This window comes from Zalophus californianus, chromosome 1 (assembly GCF_009762305.2).
Source record: "Zalophus californianus isolate mZalCal1 chromosome 1, mZalCal1.pri.v2, whole genome shotgun sequence".
NCBI classification, from domain to species: domain Eukaryota; kingdom Metazoa; phylum Chordata; class Mammalia; order Carnivora; family Otariidae; genus Zalophus; species Zalophus californianus.
This window is the reverse complement of record NC_045595.1, coordinates 49,192,601-49,211,502: the sequence shown is the minus strand read 5'-3', so window position 1 is coordinate 49,211,502 and position 18,902 is coordinate 49,192,601. Positions and strand designations below refer to the sequence as shown.

General features: G+C 37.0%; 1 protein-coding gene across 9 annotated transcripts in view; it reads right to left on the bottom strand.

Annotated features, from left to right (window-relative positions):
• GRM7 (glutamate metabotropic receptor 7) overlaps positions 1–18,902 on the bottom strand; it is a 907,662-nt gene that overhangs the window by 294,823 nt on the left and 593,937 nt on the right. For all 9 annotated transcript variants that reach the window (XR_003518507.2, XR_003518508.2, XR_003518509.2 and 6 more), the window contains exon 6: positions 7,221–7,421. Coding sequence is in view for 6 of the 9 variants with exons in the window: in XM_027586609.2 (XP_027442410.1) it covers positions 7,221–7,421 (201 nt within the window). In the remaining 3 variants the exon portion in view is untranslated. The remainder of the gene's footprint in view (positions 1–7,220; positions 7,422–18,902) is intronic.

Genomic DNA, 18,902 nt, shown 5'->3' with positions numbered 1-18,902 from the left:
CATATGACCTCACTGATATGAGGAATTCTTAATCTTAGGAAACAAACTGAGGGTTGTTGGAGTGGTGGGGGGTGGGAGGGATGGGGTGTCTGGGTGATAGACATTGGGGAGGGTATGTGCTATGGTGAGTGCTGTGAATTGTTTAAGATTGTTGAATCACAGACCTATACCTCTGAAACAATGTATTATATGTTAAAAGATGAAAAAGAAGAAGATAGCAGGAGGGTAAGAAAGAAGGGGGTAAATCGGAGGGGGAGACGAACCATGAGAGACTATGGACTCTCAGAAACAAACTGAGGGTTCTAGTGGGGAGGGGGGTGGAGGGATGGGTTAGCCTGGTGTTGGGTATTAAAGAGGGCATGTACTGCATGGAGCACTGGGTGTTATACGCAAACAATGAATCATGGACCACTACATCAAGAACTAATGATGTAATGTATGGTGATTAACAAAATAATAATAAAAAAAAAGAGTAGATGCCAAGATGGCCAGGAGGGACAAAGGAAAGACTTTCATTTTTATCATTGTTTTATTTGCTGGTATCTCAAGACCAGAACACCTGCCTTCAGGTATTCAGGCTGTCTTTTAGTGCGCCAAAGTTGTCTCTCCCAACTGGTAGCCTATTTGAATTTCTCCTTCAGTGTAAACTTTATTTTCTAACAAGCAGACTAGAGGCCATTCTGAAGATGGGCACTGATCTATGAACAACACTGCTCCGGTCCCAGCAACTTGAGTCAGTGGGTGCATCTTTGTGTGGCCAAGGGCAATATTTCAATTTGTTCCTCCTATGTCTTATCTGAATACTATCCTCAGAGCCCCACAAAGGCACCCAATTTTATCACAACAGAAAGCTCTTAAGCGCTCTTCATATGCTCATCAACACAAGCTTTTCCAGTAGAGAGAGAGGGGAGAAAAAAAAAACACAGATAAAACATCAATAACAAAAACAGCTTTTTAATACTGGCTTTCTGCTTTCATGGAGCCTTCTAAGTATAAAGAGAAGAAACGAAATCTGGATTCCACATGTTATTAGCAAGAAAGTGAGAATCCTATCATTTTGCAGGAAGATATTAATATTCATAAGCTCACCTTTCTTTCTTTCACATTGGATAGTAGGATTCATGTGCTTTGCTGTAATTCTATGGCTTCTATTCATTAAATAATATGACTTGAGCTTTTCATAGTCTGGGCAGAGAGAGCAAGAATATTGGAGGCCTGGGGCTCCAAAGGATCTCTAGCTCACCAGCTAAATATTCATCAAACTAGGACACACTGCCTAATCTTTCTCTCCTCTTAGAATCTTTGTTAGGAGAAATGATTCTTGTCATGCCCTTTCCATTCTCATTAAAGTTCACGCTTTAAAAAAAATTAAGGCAGAAGAGCTGAATACTTTATCTAAGTGATGACTTGTAATAGCATATTGTGTGGCTTTGACCTTTTTGATGGATTCTATAATGCAACTGGCTTATTATTTCCAGGTTTTTTTCTGCCATAGCTCCTATTTAACAGTATCCCTGAACTTCTTGAAAGAGAATAAAGGGGATTATGTTCAATGAAGACTTGAAGACTATATTAAAAAAAAAAAAAAAAAGATCAAAGAAGTCCAGAGAACAGAAAGAAGTTATCAAAAGAGAAGTGATCACCTGTAGAAATGTCTACAGGTATCAGGGCCAGAACACAAGTATACAATGGTGAAGGAAACAGCGCCACTTGCCAAACTGGGGTACTGAGAGGAAACCAGATGATAGAAGGTATTTGTCTTTAATCTCCTCTACTGAATTAGAGTATCTGAATGAAACTCCTTTCTTCCAGGACAGACAAGAATTTGGGATCTAGATTGCCCAGATGATGAAAGAGTCCTTTGCATCAAGGTATTTAGAAGTATTTTTCTCTCATTTCTCTCTTTACCACCCCATACACAGATTCCAAAAATTCAGCATTGATTTGTGTTTAATCGTTTATTGCTACTCAACAAACCACCCTAAAAATTAGTGCTCCAAATAATGACGACCTGTATTTTGAAATTTGAGCTGGGCTCAGCGGGGACATCACCCCTCCGGTCCTCATGTCAGTGGGGGCAGCTTGAAGCTCACATGCCTGATAATTGATGCTGGCTGTCAGCTGGGCTCTCAGCTGGGGATATGGCTAGAATACCCTCAAATGGCCTGTTTGAGTTCTTGGCTTCCTCCCAACATGGTAGCTGTTTCCATAATACTAATGTTCCAAGAGTACCAGGCAGCAGCCCCGTTACTTCTATGCCTTAGAAGTCACATAGTGTCACTTCTGCATCAGTCACAGGCTCATTCAGATTCAAGGGGAGGAAACCCAGATCTTAACTCTCAATGAAGGAAAGCTAACTTCATTTTTCAAGAACACATGAGATGTGTCTTCCTTACAAAACATACCCCAATCCAATTCATTCTCTGGAAACCAACAAATGTAGATATAGACACACTTCAGGTTAACTGTTTCACAATACAGCAATTCTCTAAGATTAGGTATGTGAGATAACAAATTTGTTAAATTTACATCTGCAAGTAGTAACATCTAGTTAATGGGCCAACACAGAGATAACTAAATCAAATTTAGACTCAGGTCATTGCATTCATTTGGGATGCAGGAAAAAATGGCTGTAAGTGATGAAGACAAAATTAGCCACCTTTTCTCTTGGTGCATAAAAGGAGGTTAAGTACTTAGTGAACCTATAACAATACTTTCTGGGTATTTTCTTATTTCCTACATTGATGCTTTGGTAAATGTAAATTTCAGAATTATTAAATTGTACTCTACTGGTCTGGAACAAAACTCCCAAGGGTACAAAAAACTTCAAACTAAAGTAACATAAGAACACAATCATTGAGACAAAACAAAAAAAATCAAAATCCTCCCTAAAACATGCAAAAAAAAGTCTCCATTCTGTCAGCAGGAATGATGCAGTAAACCCTTCTTCTCAGACACTTAAATAGTAGTCAAGGGAGCAGGCTGTGGAGTTAGGAACCTAGGTACCAAGTATGTAGCATCATCACTATCCACGTGTCTTTGAACATTATAGTTCTTAATTTCTCTATGAATCACTTTTCTTATGTATAAAAAAATAAGGAAAATAAGAGAATCTAAACAATTTGGTGTTTTGAATATTAAGCAAGCCAACACAAGTGAAGTACTTAGCACAGGTTCTGGCACACAGTAATCATGAGCTCTGTGTCCATCTCAGAAGCTCAGTAACTCTGGCTCATCAGTGGGAAAGACCATCTTGACCAAATGAGTCTACAGACATTACCTGGAAGAAGAGCCAGGGCAAGGTCACCAAGGACATTTTCAAAATCAACTTTTTTGTTACTAGGGTAAGAATGGCCATGCACATCCACAGACCAGAATGCAAAGCCACAAACTGACCATAACACATATGATAAACAGCGCTGCTTGATAAATAATAAAGTTTATACACATTTAGTTCTGGGGTATTTAATTATATATTTTAGGAGATTCTGTAGAATTGGGAAAAAACTATAATGAAAGATTATTTTTAGTTAAACTGTTTTTCTGATTTTATATATAATCATTTTTGTCTCCATCTTAACTAAGAAACTATTAGTTCCAAAATTGGATATGGTTCCCCTTCTTCCAGCTGCAAGGTAACTTCTGAATGACTAATACAGTATTTTGGGCTTAAATGGATTATACTTATAAGAAGAGAAGATGATTTTTTAAACCATAATGTAATAATCTAATTCAGGAAATTAACATTGACAGAATACTATTTGAAACATATGCAATTTAAAAAATTCTCACAATCAACAAAACTAAAAGGCAACCTATGGAATGGGAGAAGATATTTGCAAATGACACATCCAATAAAGGATTAGTATCCAAAATATATAAAGAACTGATGAAACTCAAGACCCTAAAAATATTCCAATTAAAAAGTGTGCAGAAGACACGAACAGACATTTCTCCAAAGAAGACATACAGATGGCCAAAGAGACACATGAAAAGATACTCAACATCACTCGTCATCAGGGAAATGCAAATCAAAATTTCTCACACCTGTCAGGATGGCTAAAATAAAAAGCGCAAGAAACAATAAGTGTTGGTGAAGATGTAAAAACAAGGGAACCCTCCTGCACTGTTGGTAGGAATGCAAACTGGTGCAGCCACTGTGTAAAACAGTATGGAGTTTCCTCAAAAAATTAAAAATAGAACTACCCAATGACCCAGTAATCTCAATATTGGGTATTTATCCCCAAAATACAAAAACACTAATTCAAAGAGATACATGCACCCCTATGTTTACAGCAGCATTATTTATTTTATTTTATTTATTTATTTGAGAGAGAGAGAGAGAGAGAGAGAGAGAGAGAGCGAGCATGAGGGGGTGAGGGGCAGAGGGAGAAGCAGATTCCCTGCCGAGCAGGGAGCCCGATGCAGGACTCAATCCTGGGATTCCGGGATTATGACCTGAGCCGAAGGCAAACGCTTAACCAACTGAGCCACCAAGGCACCCAGAGCAGTATTAATTACAATAGCCAAATTATGGAAGTAGCCCACGTGTTCACTGATAGATGAATGGATAAAAAAGATGTGGTATGTATATACAATAGAATATTTTTCAGCCATAAAAAAGAATTCTTGCCATTTGTGATGACATGGATGGATCTAGAAAGCATAAGGCTAAGTGAAATAAGTCAGTCAGAGAAAGAAATACCATACAATTTCACTCATGTGGAATTTAAGAAACAAAACAAATGAGCAAAGGAAGAAAAAAAAGAGACCCCAACCAAGAAACAGAACCAAGTGATGGTTACCAGAGGGGAAGTGATGCGGGAATGGGTTAAATTGGTGATGGGAATTAAAGAGTATACTTATCATGATGAAAAGAATAAAATAAAATAATTAAGAATGAGAATTAAATTTCTTCATTGTCTCATTAATATTCTTTGGTATAGAATCAATCAGTGTTCCCACATTACATTAAAGTCTCCTTAGTTTCTTCCTGTCTGGAATAATTTCTCCTCTGTCTTTGTCATGACTTGGAAAGTTTTAAAGAGTACCAGTCAGTTATTCTGGAAAACATCCTTTAATTTGGATTTGTCTGATGCCTCCTTGTGATTAGACTGAGGTTACATATTTTTGGCAGTAAGACCTCAGAGGTGATGTTGTAACCTTCATAAGGTATCAAAGGTAATGTTAACCTTGATTATTTGGTTAAGGTGCTGTCTTCCAGGTTTCTCCACTCTCAAGCTATTCTTTTCCCCTTTGTAATTAATATTTCTTGATGGAAGGTACTTTGAGACCATGCAGATACCTTGTTTCTGATCATACTTTATCCCAATAATTTCAGTATCCACTAATGATTACTGCCTGGAACAATTATTAGAGGGGTCCCTGCAAAATGGTGATTTTGTACTGCCATCTGTCATTACATTATACTTCTTCTGCATTTACACATTCAATTCAATTATTTATCAGTATGGACTCACTGACGTTTGTTTCATTCTGTAAGTTTAATTCATTACTGCCCTCAAATTGGCAAGTGTGGTCTCCTTCAACCTGGTTCCTGGGCTCTTTCAACATGACCCCATCAGGTTTTGAGCACTCTTACTTTCTGACACAACATGATGCTTCAAACTCATCTTGTATTTTTGCTGCCCTGGCCCTTGAATCTACAGTTATTCTAGAGAGGTTTTTTTTTTTTTTTTTTCCTGGAGAATGTATATATAAGTAAGATGTGGGTGCTAGGTGTCATCTTTTCTACCAGGGTGTCATTGCTCCTAGCCCTTTCAGTGGCCAGAATTAGGCAACACAGAAATGTATACATATATAACATATACACATCTATTTCTGTATCTATTTATCTGCATGCATATTAAAAGCTATGAGTTCTGGTGCACCTGGGTGGCTCAGTCAGTTGAGCAACTGACTTGGTTTCAGCTCAGGTCATGCTCTCAGGTTCCCGGGATGGAGTCCCACGTTGAGCTCCGTGCTTAGCGGGGAGTCTACTTGAGGATTCTCTCCCTCTGCCCCAACCTTCTCCCCACTGCCCCCCACCTTGCTCAAGCACTCTCTCTCTCTTAAAATAAATAACTCTTGGGAAAAAAAGGAAAGTTATGAGTTCATGCAGGTATCTCCTGTCCAAACACAACACAAGATTCCTTCTAGTTTTCTCTCATTCTCATGAGTAACTTCTTTCTCTGACAGTAAGAAACCTGGCTCTCATTATCCACAATATACTTCATTATTCTCTGAGTCCTCTTACATACATAAATTATTTTCACAATTGTGAACCCACAAGTCTATTAGCTATTGTACAGTAATTGTGTACAATTATTTTTGTCTTTAGTCTTCTATAGCATATAGTCAAATTGTCTCCTAAAACTACCTGTGCTCATTTTTTATTCCTCAAACCACTCAGCATGGTTACATTGATCATTTGTAATACAGTTAAATTTATTTATTACTGTCTATATTGAATTTTGTTTTATCCCTATGTGATGGTTAATTTTCTGCGTTGCCTTGGCTAGGGTTGCCAAGATAGCCAGTAATATATTATTTCTGGGTGTGTCTGTGAGCGTGTACCTGAAAAAGAATAGTACTCTAATTGGTAAACTGAATAAAGCAGGTGGCCCTCCCCAAGGCTGGGGGGCATCACTCAGTCTCTGAAGGGCCTGAGTAGAGTGGAAAGGCAGAGGAAGGGCCAATGCACTGTCTCTACTTGAGCTGAGATAGGTGCCTTCTCCTGCCCTCAGATACTGGTACTCCCAGTTGTCGAGCTTTTGGACTCAGATCAGGACTTCCACCACAAGCCCTCCAATTCTTAGGGGTTTACACTTGGACTGAATTACAATACCAACTTCCCTGTTCTCCAGCTTGCAGACTGAAGGTAGTGGGACTTCCCTCTCTCCATAACTGTGTGAGCCAATTCCCGTAAATTAATCTCTTCTAAATATCCATATATATATCCTATGGGTTCTATCACTCTGGAAAACTCTGACTAATGCAAGCCACATTCAGGTTTATTTTAACTGTTTAGTTTTTGATAGCCGAAGTGTTCAAATGTTTTAAGAGTCAATATTATATGAAAGATGTTATCAGAGAAGTGGTATTTCTCCTTTATGCCTCCTACTCTCTTTGCCAATTTTTTCCACCCATCTCTAACTACCCCTTTTAGGTAAACAATTTCTAACAGGAATGTGCATAATCATAGATATTTGGAGACTCACCATTAAAATTAACGTTGCGGATATACTTCAACAACTTCTTGCCCCCAGCTTGCTCCATCTCTGGACAGACGCCTCGGTAGTCAGCACAGAGATCTTTGTTCATATGATGGAGGGCATGAGCCATCGCATAGACTGCATCAATCACAAACTGAACTTTACCTTCCTGTTCATAGTTGGAATCTTTTCCAATTCTCTCCTGTCCTGCACATTAAAACAAGAAACACGCACACACAAAGATTGGTGTTGAGTAAAATGTGTATATTTACATTTACTTTCATCTTATGCTTAAAGCAAACAATGTTTTGGCAAATACAATTGTGCAAACTACATATCCACACTTGGCTACCATATTAAGTTGTTTTGATAGTGTTTGGTATTTGACTTGGTAGCACTAACCTTTTTCACGTATTAGACAAACTTTAGAAGCACACCCCAAAAGATCACAATGACAGCTTTTGTAATAAGCCAACATGCTGCTCAAATATAGCGGTCTCATAGAATAAAGAGATTGCTGGGATTAGAGACTGGATTTCAATATTCAAATCTTCAAAGCTCACTCACTCTAGAGAGGTGATAGATCAAAAGGAAAACGGGAGAAAACAAACTGAATTCCACACCTGAATTTCAATATACTTCTATATATTTAATCCATCTCTTGTCTGGCTCAATGGTTGGTATTACTGGCAACTCAGGTGCTCAGGCTAGAAACTGTGTCATTTTTCATTCCTTCCTTTCTTACTGCCCATTCTCACATTTATCTAACGAGGAGCTAAGTTCTTTCAATTCTAGCTCTGTAACACTGAGTTGTAGCCACACTATCAATGCCCCATTATGCCCTTCTCATCTTCCATCGGGATGCAATGTTAGATGCCTTCCTTCATCTATTTATTCCTCCATATTCATCTTTCCAAATAACAGAGCTTATCATCTCACCCTCATGCTCAAAATTCTTCCATGGTTCTTCATTGCCTACAAAATAAAATTCAAATTCTTTCCCCTGACAAATGAGGATGCTCATCACTTTGGCCCAATCTGCCTAATAATAATAATAACTAACATTAAGTGCCCTTCACTGTGTTAGAAACTTTGCGTACTTTATTTCATTCTTACTTTGTGAGTTAAATATTATTTATCCTCACTATACAGATAGGAAAGGTCAGCCTTAATAGAGATTACTTCCCAAGACCACTTACAAGTAGAGTGATTATGACAGCTCAGATTTGTCCAAACCCAAAGCCCACATTCTCCTTACTACATTGGCCCTACACAAACCTTTCCCTATAATTTTGTTATTGTTGTTGTTCCAGACAGATACAGAGCTTTTTTTTTTTTTTCCCCTTAAAACACCATCAACTCTAATGTTAAGTTATATTTGCTCATGCTCTTGACTTTGCTGGAAACATCCTGCCTCCTGCTGTCACTCATCACAACTTAATTCTCTCTCCCTGGTGCAATGCAATGGTTGCCTACACTTAGTCCCTCAATCACGTTTAAGGATTTTCATGAAAAATTTCAAATCTTTATTATAAAATTAATAGTAGCACTATATTTTAATGCTCTACCAGTTTCCCAGAATTTTTTCTTTTCTTTTTTCCCCTTATATCCCCAACAGCAAACACAGCATTTAGTATTTAGTAGATTCTAAACAATACTTGTATTAAATTATGCATTCATTAAGCACATGTGCTTAATGAGATAACTAACTCTCTCTAGACCTCTTGATCCTTTATGAAGAGTAATTATCCACAGATTGCATTTCACTTTCACAGCAATATTTCCTGAATTGTTTTCTATGGCATATTTCTATAGTGAACAAGAGGAATTCTACAACCCCAAATCTTTCCCCTGAAAAATAAAAGGTTCCTGGTAGACACTGCATTATATATTTTTAGATTTCTTTACTGACAGACTTTTCCAAAGCATTTAATGTGATGAGAAAAATTATAATCTATAAGAAGAAATTTCACAATTTCCCAAGTTTGCTTGAATTTGTATTTTTCCTTTTCAGACTACACATTAGTATCTCACAGGGCAGACACTTCTTTGTGTGTGTGTGTGTGTATAAATAACAAGTATTTATTATATAAATAACTTAAATATCAGCCAACCTCATGCTTACTGCCTGTCATTGGATCTAGGTCTTTTCAGCGTGTGTACAGGATTTTTGTTTTTTGAGTAAGATAAAATTCATTAAAAATTCATACTGCTACTTCCAATTGAAATTCAGGACTACAATTATTTTTATTAATCTCAGCACAATTACACTTCTACCTCCTTTCTTTTATGAGGAAAATCCTTGTTCTTAATGATACCATTAGGATGATTCATTTGCTTTATTCCATAATATAGATAGCATTCTTAAAATATCTTGTCTAACAGTCTAAGAAGTGTACGAATAGCCTTTTGAAAATTGTTTTTCAATTTTTTGGCTATTTTGGTGGTAGATTCTGAGATTAGGGATTGCTTTGTTAAAGGGTAAATTTATACGTATCCTTTCCTAAATATTGACACATTCTCCTCTAGAGTGAGACTGTACTAATTTGCTCTCCTACCAACAAAGGGTGAAAGTGTTCATTTCCCTAAGGACCTCAACAAAGTATACTGTGGAACCTGATTTTGTCAATCACATAGGTACGTGTGAAACACCTCTACAGTGTATTTTCATTTCCATTTTTCTTAGTATAGGGGAGGTTGAACATTTGAGCATATGATTGAGAGCCATTGTATTTATTTTTTTGTAAACTGTTCATAATGCAACCAATTTTTATAAAACCTTGGTCATTCCCTTGTCTATTTTTAAAAGCTATTTATTATAGAAATATTAACTCAGATTAAGTTGCAAATCTTATTCCCAGTTGGTCATTTTTCATTTTCTTTCTTTACATATTTTCCAAATAAAATTTTGTAGATATAAATTTTTTTCAGTTTTGGGCTTTTGTAAAATTTAAATTCAATTAATTAACATATAGTGTATTTTTAGTTTCAGAGGTAGAGTTCAGTGATTCATCAGTTTTATATAACACCCAGTTCTCATTATATCATGTGCTCTCCCCTTAATGCCTATCAGCCAGTTACCCCATCGCTCCACCCCCCTTCCCTCCAGCAACCCGCAGTTTGTTTCCTATGATTAAGAGTCTCCTATGGCTTGTCTCACTCTCTGATTTCGTCTTGTTTTATTTTTCCTGGGTTTGTTTCTTTTAGTAACCAGAATCATGCTGTATGTACTGTTCTTTGATGTGCTCATTGCAGATGTTTTCAGCCTAGTACATTCCTTTTATCCATTATATATTCTACAGAATTAGTGTCACTGGGTTGCTTCATTCTGCTGTTATAATTATGCCCACTTTTGTGCACAAACTTGAGCATAGGGGCTGGAATTTGAGGTGGAGAGTGTCAGTTTGAGTCCTTGTCAATAAGTGAAAGTGTGTTGCCTTGGCATTGAGCACGTGGCAGGAAGTGCATGCTGACTTGGGCAGGAGGGCAGCTAGACTGTGGATTTGGGACCCATAGGCCAATGGCATTTCATGTGATGGGGATGTGGCTGGTTTTGCTCCCAGTCATGAATTCCTTTAACTTTTTTTTTTCTGGGAATCTCTATCCTTCTATTCTGAATGAAAGCCTTGCCTGATAGAATATTCTTGGCTGCAGATTTTTTCCTTTTAGCACTTTGAATATATTATGCCACCTCCTTCCAGCCTGCAAAGTTTCTGCTGAAAAATCCACTGATCAACTTATGGGGTTTCCCTTGTATGTAACTGCTTTCTTTTCTCTTGCTGCTTTTAAAATTCTCTCTTTAGTATTACCTTATTTACATCGTGTCTTGGTGCTCTTTGGGTTGGTTTTGTTGGGGGCTCTCTGTGATTCCTAGATCTGGATTTCTCTTCCTTCCCCAGATTCAGGAAGTTTTCAGCTATTATTTCTCCAAATAAATCTTCTGCCCCCTTTTGTCTCTCTTCTCCTTCTGGGATCACTATCATGCAACTAATATACTTGACAGTGTTGCTGAGTTCCTGGGTTGAGTCTCATTTTGCATTTTTTTTTCCCTCTCATCTGCTCAGCTTGATTACTTTCCATTACTCTGTCCTCCAGGTTGCTGATCCATTCTTCTACTTCCTCTTGTTTTCTACTTACTCCAGGTGGTCTATTTTTAAGTTCATTTAGTGAGTTCATTATCTCTAATTGGTTCTTTTTTTAGGTCTCCTATCTCTTTGTGGAGGGTCTCATGGAGGTCCTGCACTCCTTTCTCAATTCTAGAGAGTATCTTTATGAGCATTACTTTAAATTAGCTATCAGACATATTACTTATCTCCATTTTGTTTAGGTCTCTTGCTATGATTTTGTTCTGCTCTTTCATTTGGGACATATTCCTCTTTCTCCTCATTTTGTCTACTGCTGTGTCTGTTTCTATGCATTAGGAAAGTCAGCTATGTCTCCTGCACTTGAAAGTAGTGGCTTTATGGAGAAGAGGTCCTGTAGTGCCCCACAGTGTAAGGTCTCCTTTGCACCAGAAAATGGTGCTTCTGGGGTGTCTCCTATGTGTGTTGTTACAGGAGTTTCTTACTGTTGTGGAGAGCTGTGTTTGCCTTCAGTCCAACCTGTGATGGCTCTCCCTCTCTGTTGTGGGCAGACTCTGGTGCCTGTGGTGTTAGTGGGCCAGTCCAGGGCTGCCTTGAGCTTGAGTTGAGTCAGACCAGGTGTTTGCCAGAGATGAAGTAGCACCAAACGACAGGGCACTTTCCCTGTGTTGTCCCCTGAGAAGCTTTTATTGGTGGGTGGGGCCTGCAGTCAGACCAGCTGCCTGCCCCAAGCCCACTGCTGGGGTCGCAGTCAGACTGGTGTGTGGTTATCTTCCCCTCTCCTCTCCCTAGAGCAGGACTCACTTTGGAGTGGTGTTGGTCCTGTCTGGGCTGCTTGCACACTGCCAGGCTTATGGCACTGCTTTGACGGGATCTTTCCAAGAGCGTATCGGAGGAGGTGGATTTTGCTGTGGCCTCTTGTCTACATCTGGCCGTGGAGTCTGTCCTGCTAGTCTTTGGGTCACTTTCTGGGTTATTTATGCCAATGTGGATATTCTCCAGGTGGCCACACTGCACGAGGTGAGCCCAGGGTACTCCTAATTTGCCATCTTCCCAGTAGCCTGTCAATATAAAATTTTTTCTAAACAAATTATCTTTTTCTTTTTTTTAACTTCTAGATTATGAATTCCCACTCTCAGAGTAAAGAAGACTCCACCCATGTCTTCTTCTAGTGGTTTTATAATTTTGTTTCTAAAAGTTGGATATTTGAGGGCTCCTGGATGGCTCAGTTGGTTAAGCATCTGCCTTTGGCTCAGGTCATGATCCCAGGGTCCTGGGACTGAGTCCCAAATTGGGCTCTCTGCTCAGCAGGGAGTCTGCTTCTCCCTCTGCCTCTGCCCCTCCCCGCTACTCATGCTGTCTCACTCTCCCGCTGTCAAAAATAAATAAATAAATAAAATCTTTAAAAAAAGTTAGATATTTGAGTGGCGCCTGGTGGCTCAGTTGGTTAAGTGTCTGACTCTTGATTTTGGCTCATGTCATGATATCAGGGTTATGAGATCAAGCCCCATGTTGGGCTCTGCTCTGAGTGTGGAGCCTGCTTAAGATTCTGTCTCCCTTTCTCTCTGCCTCTCCTCATGTACTTGTACTCTCATGCTCATGCACATGCTCTCTCTTTCTCCTTCTCTTAAAAAAAAAAAAAAAAAGATTTAATCCATTTAAAATGTATTCTGGTGTACAGTGAGGAATAAATCAAAATTTTATCTTTTTCCATATAGCTATTCACTTGTAACATACAACAGCTTATCTTCTGTCACAGATTTGAGGTGGCGTCTTCATTCTATACTAAATTTCTGTATGTAATTAGGTCTATTTCTGGATTTTAAAAATCTATTTCATTGTTTGGTTTGTCTATTCATGCACCAATACGAGGGTTCAATTATAAAGGATAACATTTTAATAACTGGTAGAGTTAGACATTTTTACACATAATTATTCTTTTTTCTTCACATTTTCCTGGTTATTATTATTTACTGAAATGAACTTTATTAATCACTAATATAGCTTGAGAAAAAAAAACTTGATGGTACATTTATTGGGTTTATGCTGTATTTATAAATAAATTGGAACAGAAATCTTTATGAAGGTGAGTCTCCCTACCTTTTTCTCTCCTCTTGGTCAAGTCTACTTTGTTTCCTTCAGAGTTTGCCTATTTCTCAAAATAAGGTTTTGAGTGTTATTGAAAAGTTAGCCTAGGTATTCCATATATTTTTCCTATTTTAAATACAGTTTTCTTTGCTATGAATTTCTTATTGGTTGTATATATAAAAGCTATTCTTTGTTTTGTTGTGGTTTTATTACTTTTCAACTTTCTATCATGAAAAATTTTAAATGTAGTACAAGGTGGAAAGAACTTTACAGTGAACCCACCAACTAGATTCTTATATTAATATTTTACAATACTTACTTTACAAGGTAATTCATTTTCTCAGATTAACTTTATAATCTGCTACTTTAGAAATTTGTTATTTTTTATAGTACTTAAAAAAGGCAATTGTGAAGGCATTATGACCCCTATAAAGTATGTACTATGGAACAGGTTCAGACTAATAATTCAGGAGATCAGTTTCTATGATGCATTCATAAGGTAGTTATCCCAGAAAGAATATCTTAAAAAAAATAGCAATATTTTAAATAATATTATTTGGGGAACACTGTAGGCTTTATGTCTTTCTTGGAGAGTCACCAGGTATATTAGCTTATTAAAGGCTCTAAGAAGATTTAAGACATAAGTTTGTCTTTGGGCCTACCAGGACTTGAAAAATGTATAACAAGAGCATCAGAAGTGGAAAGTTCATTAAAAAAAAAAAAAGTTTAACTTTATTTCCCCTTGTGTCAGAGACACAACTACTTGCCAACGTTCTCCCCTCCTTCTTTAATTGAAATCTGTTCTCTTCAGATACTGACACCACTAATGTGTGTGTGTGTGCGCATGTGTGTGTTGGGGGGGATGGAGGGAAGGAGGGAGACAGGGAGAAAGAGAAGGAGAGGGAGGAAAAAAGGGAGAGAGAGAGAAAGAAACACATGTGTTCTGAACCTTCTTTGAGCCTCACTGAGTCAGTTCTGATTTGCCTAACCAACCTAATTTCTTCTGCAAGGGCTGATTTAGAACAATCATGGGAAGCAATTCTAGCCAGTGAGATATAAGAGGAGTTTGGTGGGGTACTCCTGAGAAGGTTTATTTGCTCTTAGAAAGAGATGTACTCAATTTTATCAAAAGCAAGCCACAACACATACCCTGCAATAACTCTGGTCATTTTGTGATCCTAAGAAAATTACACAGCAAACAAATGACAGCATAAAAATGTGGTAGGTATATGAAAATATAAATGAGTTTTGAGTTAGCCAAGGCTGAAATCACTCTAGGTTTTCTCCATGTGACATATTAAATGGTTTGTCCACTTAACTGAAGCTTAATACTCAATATTTTCCACGTTCCTATGAATGCTACACTTATTCATATAGCAATTTATAATATCCTAGCATTAGGCTCCTCCCCCCAAAAACACCACGAAATGCAGTTTTAATAAATACTTTTAACATAGACTGAAGTAGGGGGAAATAAGAACATCTTTTTTTAAGATTTATTTATTTATTTATCTTAAAGGGAGAAAGAGAGCACCCCCATGAGTGCAGGGAGGGGCAGAGGGAGAGAATCTTTAAGCAGACCCCCCACCAAACACGGAGCCCAACTTGGGGCTAGATCCCACAACCCACAAGATCACGACCTGAGCAGACCAAGAGTCAGACGTTCAACCAACTAGGCCACCTAGGTGTCCCGAAAATAATATTTTCAATTAATTGTTAGTTAACAGCTCACTCTTTCCATCTTTCTGATTAGCTAAGATGTTGTCATATTCTTTCCTTGGATGACATTCATCCTTTTCAACATGTTTCTCAGGAAAGGGTCTCAGGTTTAAATAAGTAAGGAAAACACTGAAGCACTATCTTTTATTTCTCCAGCATGTAAAGAAGCTTATCTTTTAAAGTCTTGTGATTTTCTGGAAATGGATAAATTCCTAAAACAAAATCTTCCAAAATGGAATTAGAAAGAAATAGAAAATCTGAGCAGAGTAATTACCAGTAATGAAATTAAATCAGTAATTAAAAATCTGCCAAAAAATAAAAGTCCAGGACTAGTTGGATTCATAGGTGAATTCTACCAAAGGTTTAAAGAAAAGTTAATACCAAAATTAATAACTTTTCTCAAACTATTCCAAAAAATTAAAGAGAAAGGAAAGATTTCAAATACATTCCGGAGGACAGCTTATCCTGATGATAAAACCAGACAAAGAGACCACAAAATAAATAAATAAAACTACAGGTCAATATTTTTGATGAATTTTGGTATAAAAATCCTTGACAGATTATTAGCAAACTACATTCAACAATACATTAAAAGGATCATTCACCATAATTAAGTAGGATTAATTTTGGGGATGCAAAGATGATTCAATATTCACAAATCAATGTGACACACCTCATCACAAAATGAAGGATAAAAATGATCGTCTCATTAGATGCAGAAAAAGCATTTGACAAAATCCAGCATCTGTTTATATTAAAAAACTCTCCACAAAGTAGTTTTAGAGGGAACATGACTCAGTGTAATAAAGGCCATATATGAAAAACACAGGGCTAACATTATACTCAATGGTGAAAAACAGCTTTTCTTCTACTATCAGAAACAAAACAAGGATATCCCCTCTCACCACTTTTATTCAATATCGTATTAGAAGCCCTTTCCATAGCAATCAGAGAAGAAAAATAAAAAGTGTACATATGGGTAAAGAGGATGTTAAAATGTCATTATTTGCAGATGACATATTATATATAGAAAACCTTAAAGACTCCATCAAAAATGAATGTAATAAATGAAGTAAAGGTGCAGGATACAAAATTAACACTGAGAAATCAGTAGCATTTCTATCTACTGATAATGAAGTAGTAGAGAGAGAAATCAATAATTCCATTTACAATTTCACCAATGAGAATAAAGTGCTTAGTAATAAACTTAATCAAGTAGGTAAAAGACCTGTACTCTGAAAACACTGATGAAAGAAATTGAAGATGACACAAATGGAAAAATATTCCATACTCATGAATTGGATGAATATTGTTATAATGTCCTTATTACCCAAGGCAATCTACAGATTTAATGCAATCCCTATCAAAATACCAACAGAATTTTTCACAAAAGTATAAGTAGTAATACTAAAATTTGTATGGAACCACAAAAGACCTCTAGTAGCCAAAACAATCTTGAGAAAGAACAAAGCTGAAGGTATCAAAATCTCAGATTTTAAGATATACTACAAAGCTGTAGCAATCAGAACAGTATGGCACTGACACAAAAATAGGCACATAGATCAATAGAACACAATAGAGAGCCCAGAAATAAATGCACACTTATAGAGTCAATAACCGATGATGAGAGACAAGAATATACAATGGGGAAAAGACAATCTCTTCAAAACACACTGCTGGGAAAACTGGACAGCTACATGCAAAAGAATGAAATTGGACCACTTTCCTATACTATATACAAAAAAGAACTCAAAATGCATTAAACAGCTAAATATGAGACCTAAAATCATAAATATCCTAAAAGGAAACACAAGCAGTAATTTCTCTGACAACAGCCATAGCAACATCTTTCTAGATTGATCTCCTGAGGCAAGGGAAACAAAAGCAAAAATAAACTATTGGGACTACAAGAAAACGAAAAGTATTTGCACAGCAAAGGAAATCATCAACAAAACAAAAAGACAACCTACTGAATGGGAAAAGATATTTCTAAGTGATAGATGACTTATTAGTGATATATCCAAATATATATATATATATATATCAGGTTAATATCCAAAATATATAAAGGATGTGTACAATAATACCAACAAAACAATTTGATTTAAAAAAATGGGCAAAGAACCCAAATAGACATTTTTCCAAAGACGACATACAGATGGCTGACACATGAAAAGATATTTGACATCTCTAATTAACAGGAAGTGCAAATCAAAACCACAATGAGATAGCATCTTACACCTGTCAGAGTGGCTAAAATAAAAAAGACAAGAAATAACAAGTGTTGGTGAGGATGTGAAGAAAAAAGGAATCCTGGTGCACTGTTGGTCAGAATGGTAAAGGGTGGAGCCACTGTGAAAAACGGTATGGAAGCTGCTCAAAAAATTAACAATAGAAATACCATATGATCCAATAATTCTACGACTGGGTATTTACCACCCCCCAAAACTGAAGACAGTAATTTGAAAAGATACATGCACCCCTAGGTTTACTGCAGCATTATTTACAATAGCCAAATTATAGAAGCAACTGAAGTCTCCATCAGCAGATGAATGGATAAGGAAGTGTGGTATGTAAACACACACACACACACACACACACACACACACACATTACACAGCCATAGGATGGATGAGGAAACAGAAAAGGATGAGATTGTGCCATTTGTGACAACATGAAAGAACCTAGAGGATATTAGGGTAAATGAAATAAGTCAGACTGAGAAAGAAAAATACCATAATGATTTCACTCATATGTGGATTCTAAAAAAGAATAAACAAACAAAAAGCAGAATCAAACCTATAAATACAGAGAACAAACTGGTGATTGCCAGAGAGCAGGGCAGTGGGAGGTACAGGCTTCCAGTTAGGGAATGAATCAGTCATGGGAATAAAAGGGTGCAGCATAGGGAATCCGGTCCATGATACCTTAACAGTGATGTATTGTGACATGGTAGCTGCACTTGTGGTGAACACAGCATAACATGTAAACTTGTGGAGTCACTATGTTGTGCAACTGAAACTAATGTAACATTGTGTGTCAACTCTATTAAAAAATGTTTAAATGAAAACAGGCTACTGATATTCTGCTCCATTTGTATTTTTCCCCAAGAGTCCAGTATTTACCTTCAAAATGTACACCTCTTAACCTTCCATTGAGTAAATTCTCGCTGCACTACACAAAAATAATCCATAAACTCTTCCACTATCAGAATTTCTAGTGTTCATTCTGCTGGTGAAGTCTTCTCTTTGAAAGACCTGCTTAACTTACCAATTTTAGCATCCTTCTTTCTCAGAATGTGTGCCTTAGTTAATACGCATAAGCAAATTATTCGAAGGAAAAAGCAATTTTAGAAAAGAAATTGTATATTTGGAATTATTAATATAAACAATCCCATTTCAATGGGGAACCCAAAAGAAAGAGGGTGGGGGCGGGGGGGGGGGGAAGACAGGACACAGAAGATGTTTGCTAATGCAGCCTGAAGAACTTACCAGAATGGCTCAGCAGCTTTGAACAACTGGCCTAACACTTACCATATGTTTCTAAGAGTGAAGAAAACTGTAATTTTTATTTTGATGTCACATATTGATTGAAATTATTTGCTTTGGAAAGACCTCTCTCAAGTAATGCATGCTTATGCTGACCATGCTTTGAAAGCATGCATTACACAGATTTATTTTATTGAATATAGAGGCTCAACTTAAGTATATCTTGAGGCCGAAGTCTTGAGCAACACACTACATAATTAATTATAATACTAATGCTTGGATTTACTGCAAATGACAAATACCCTAATCAA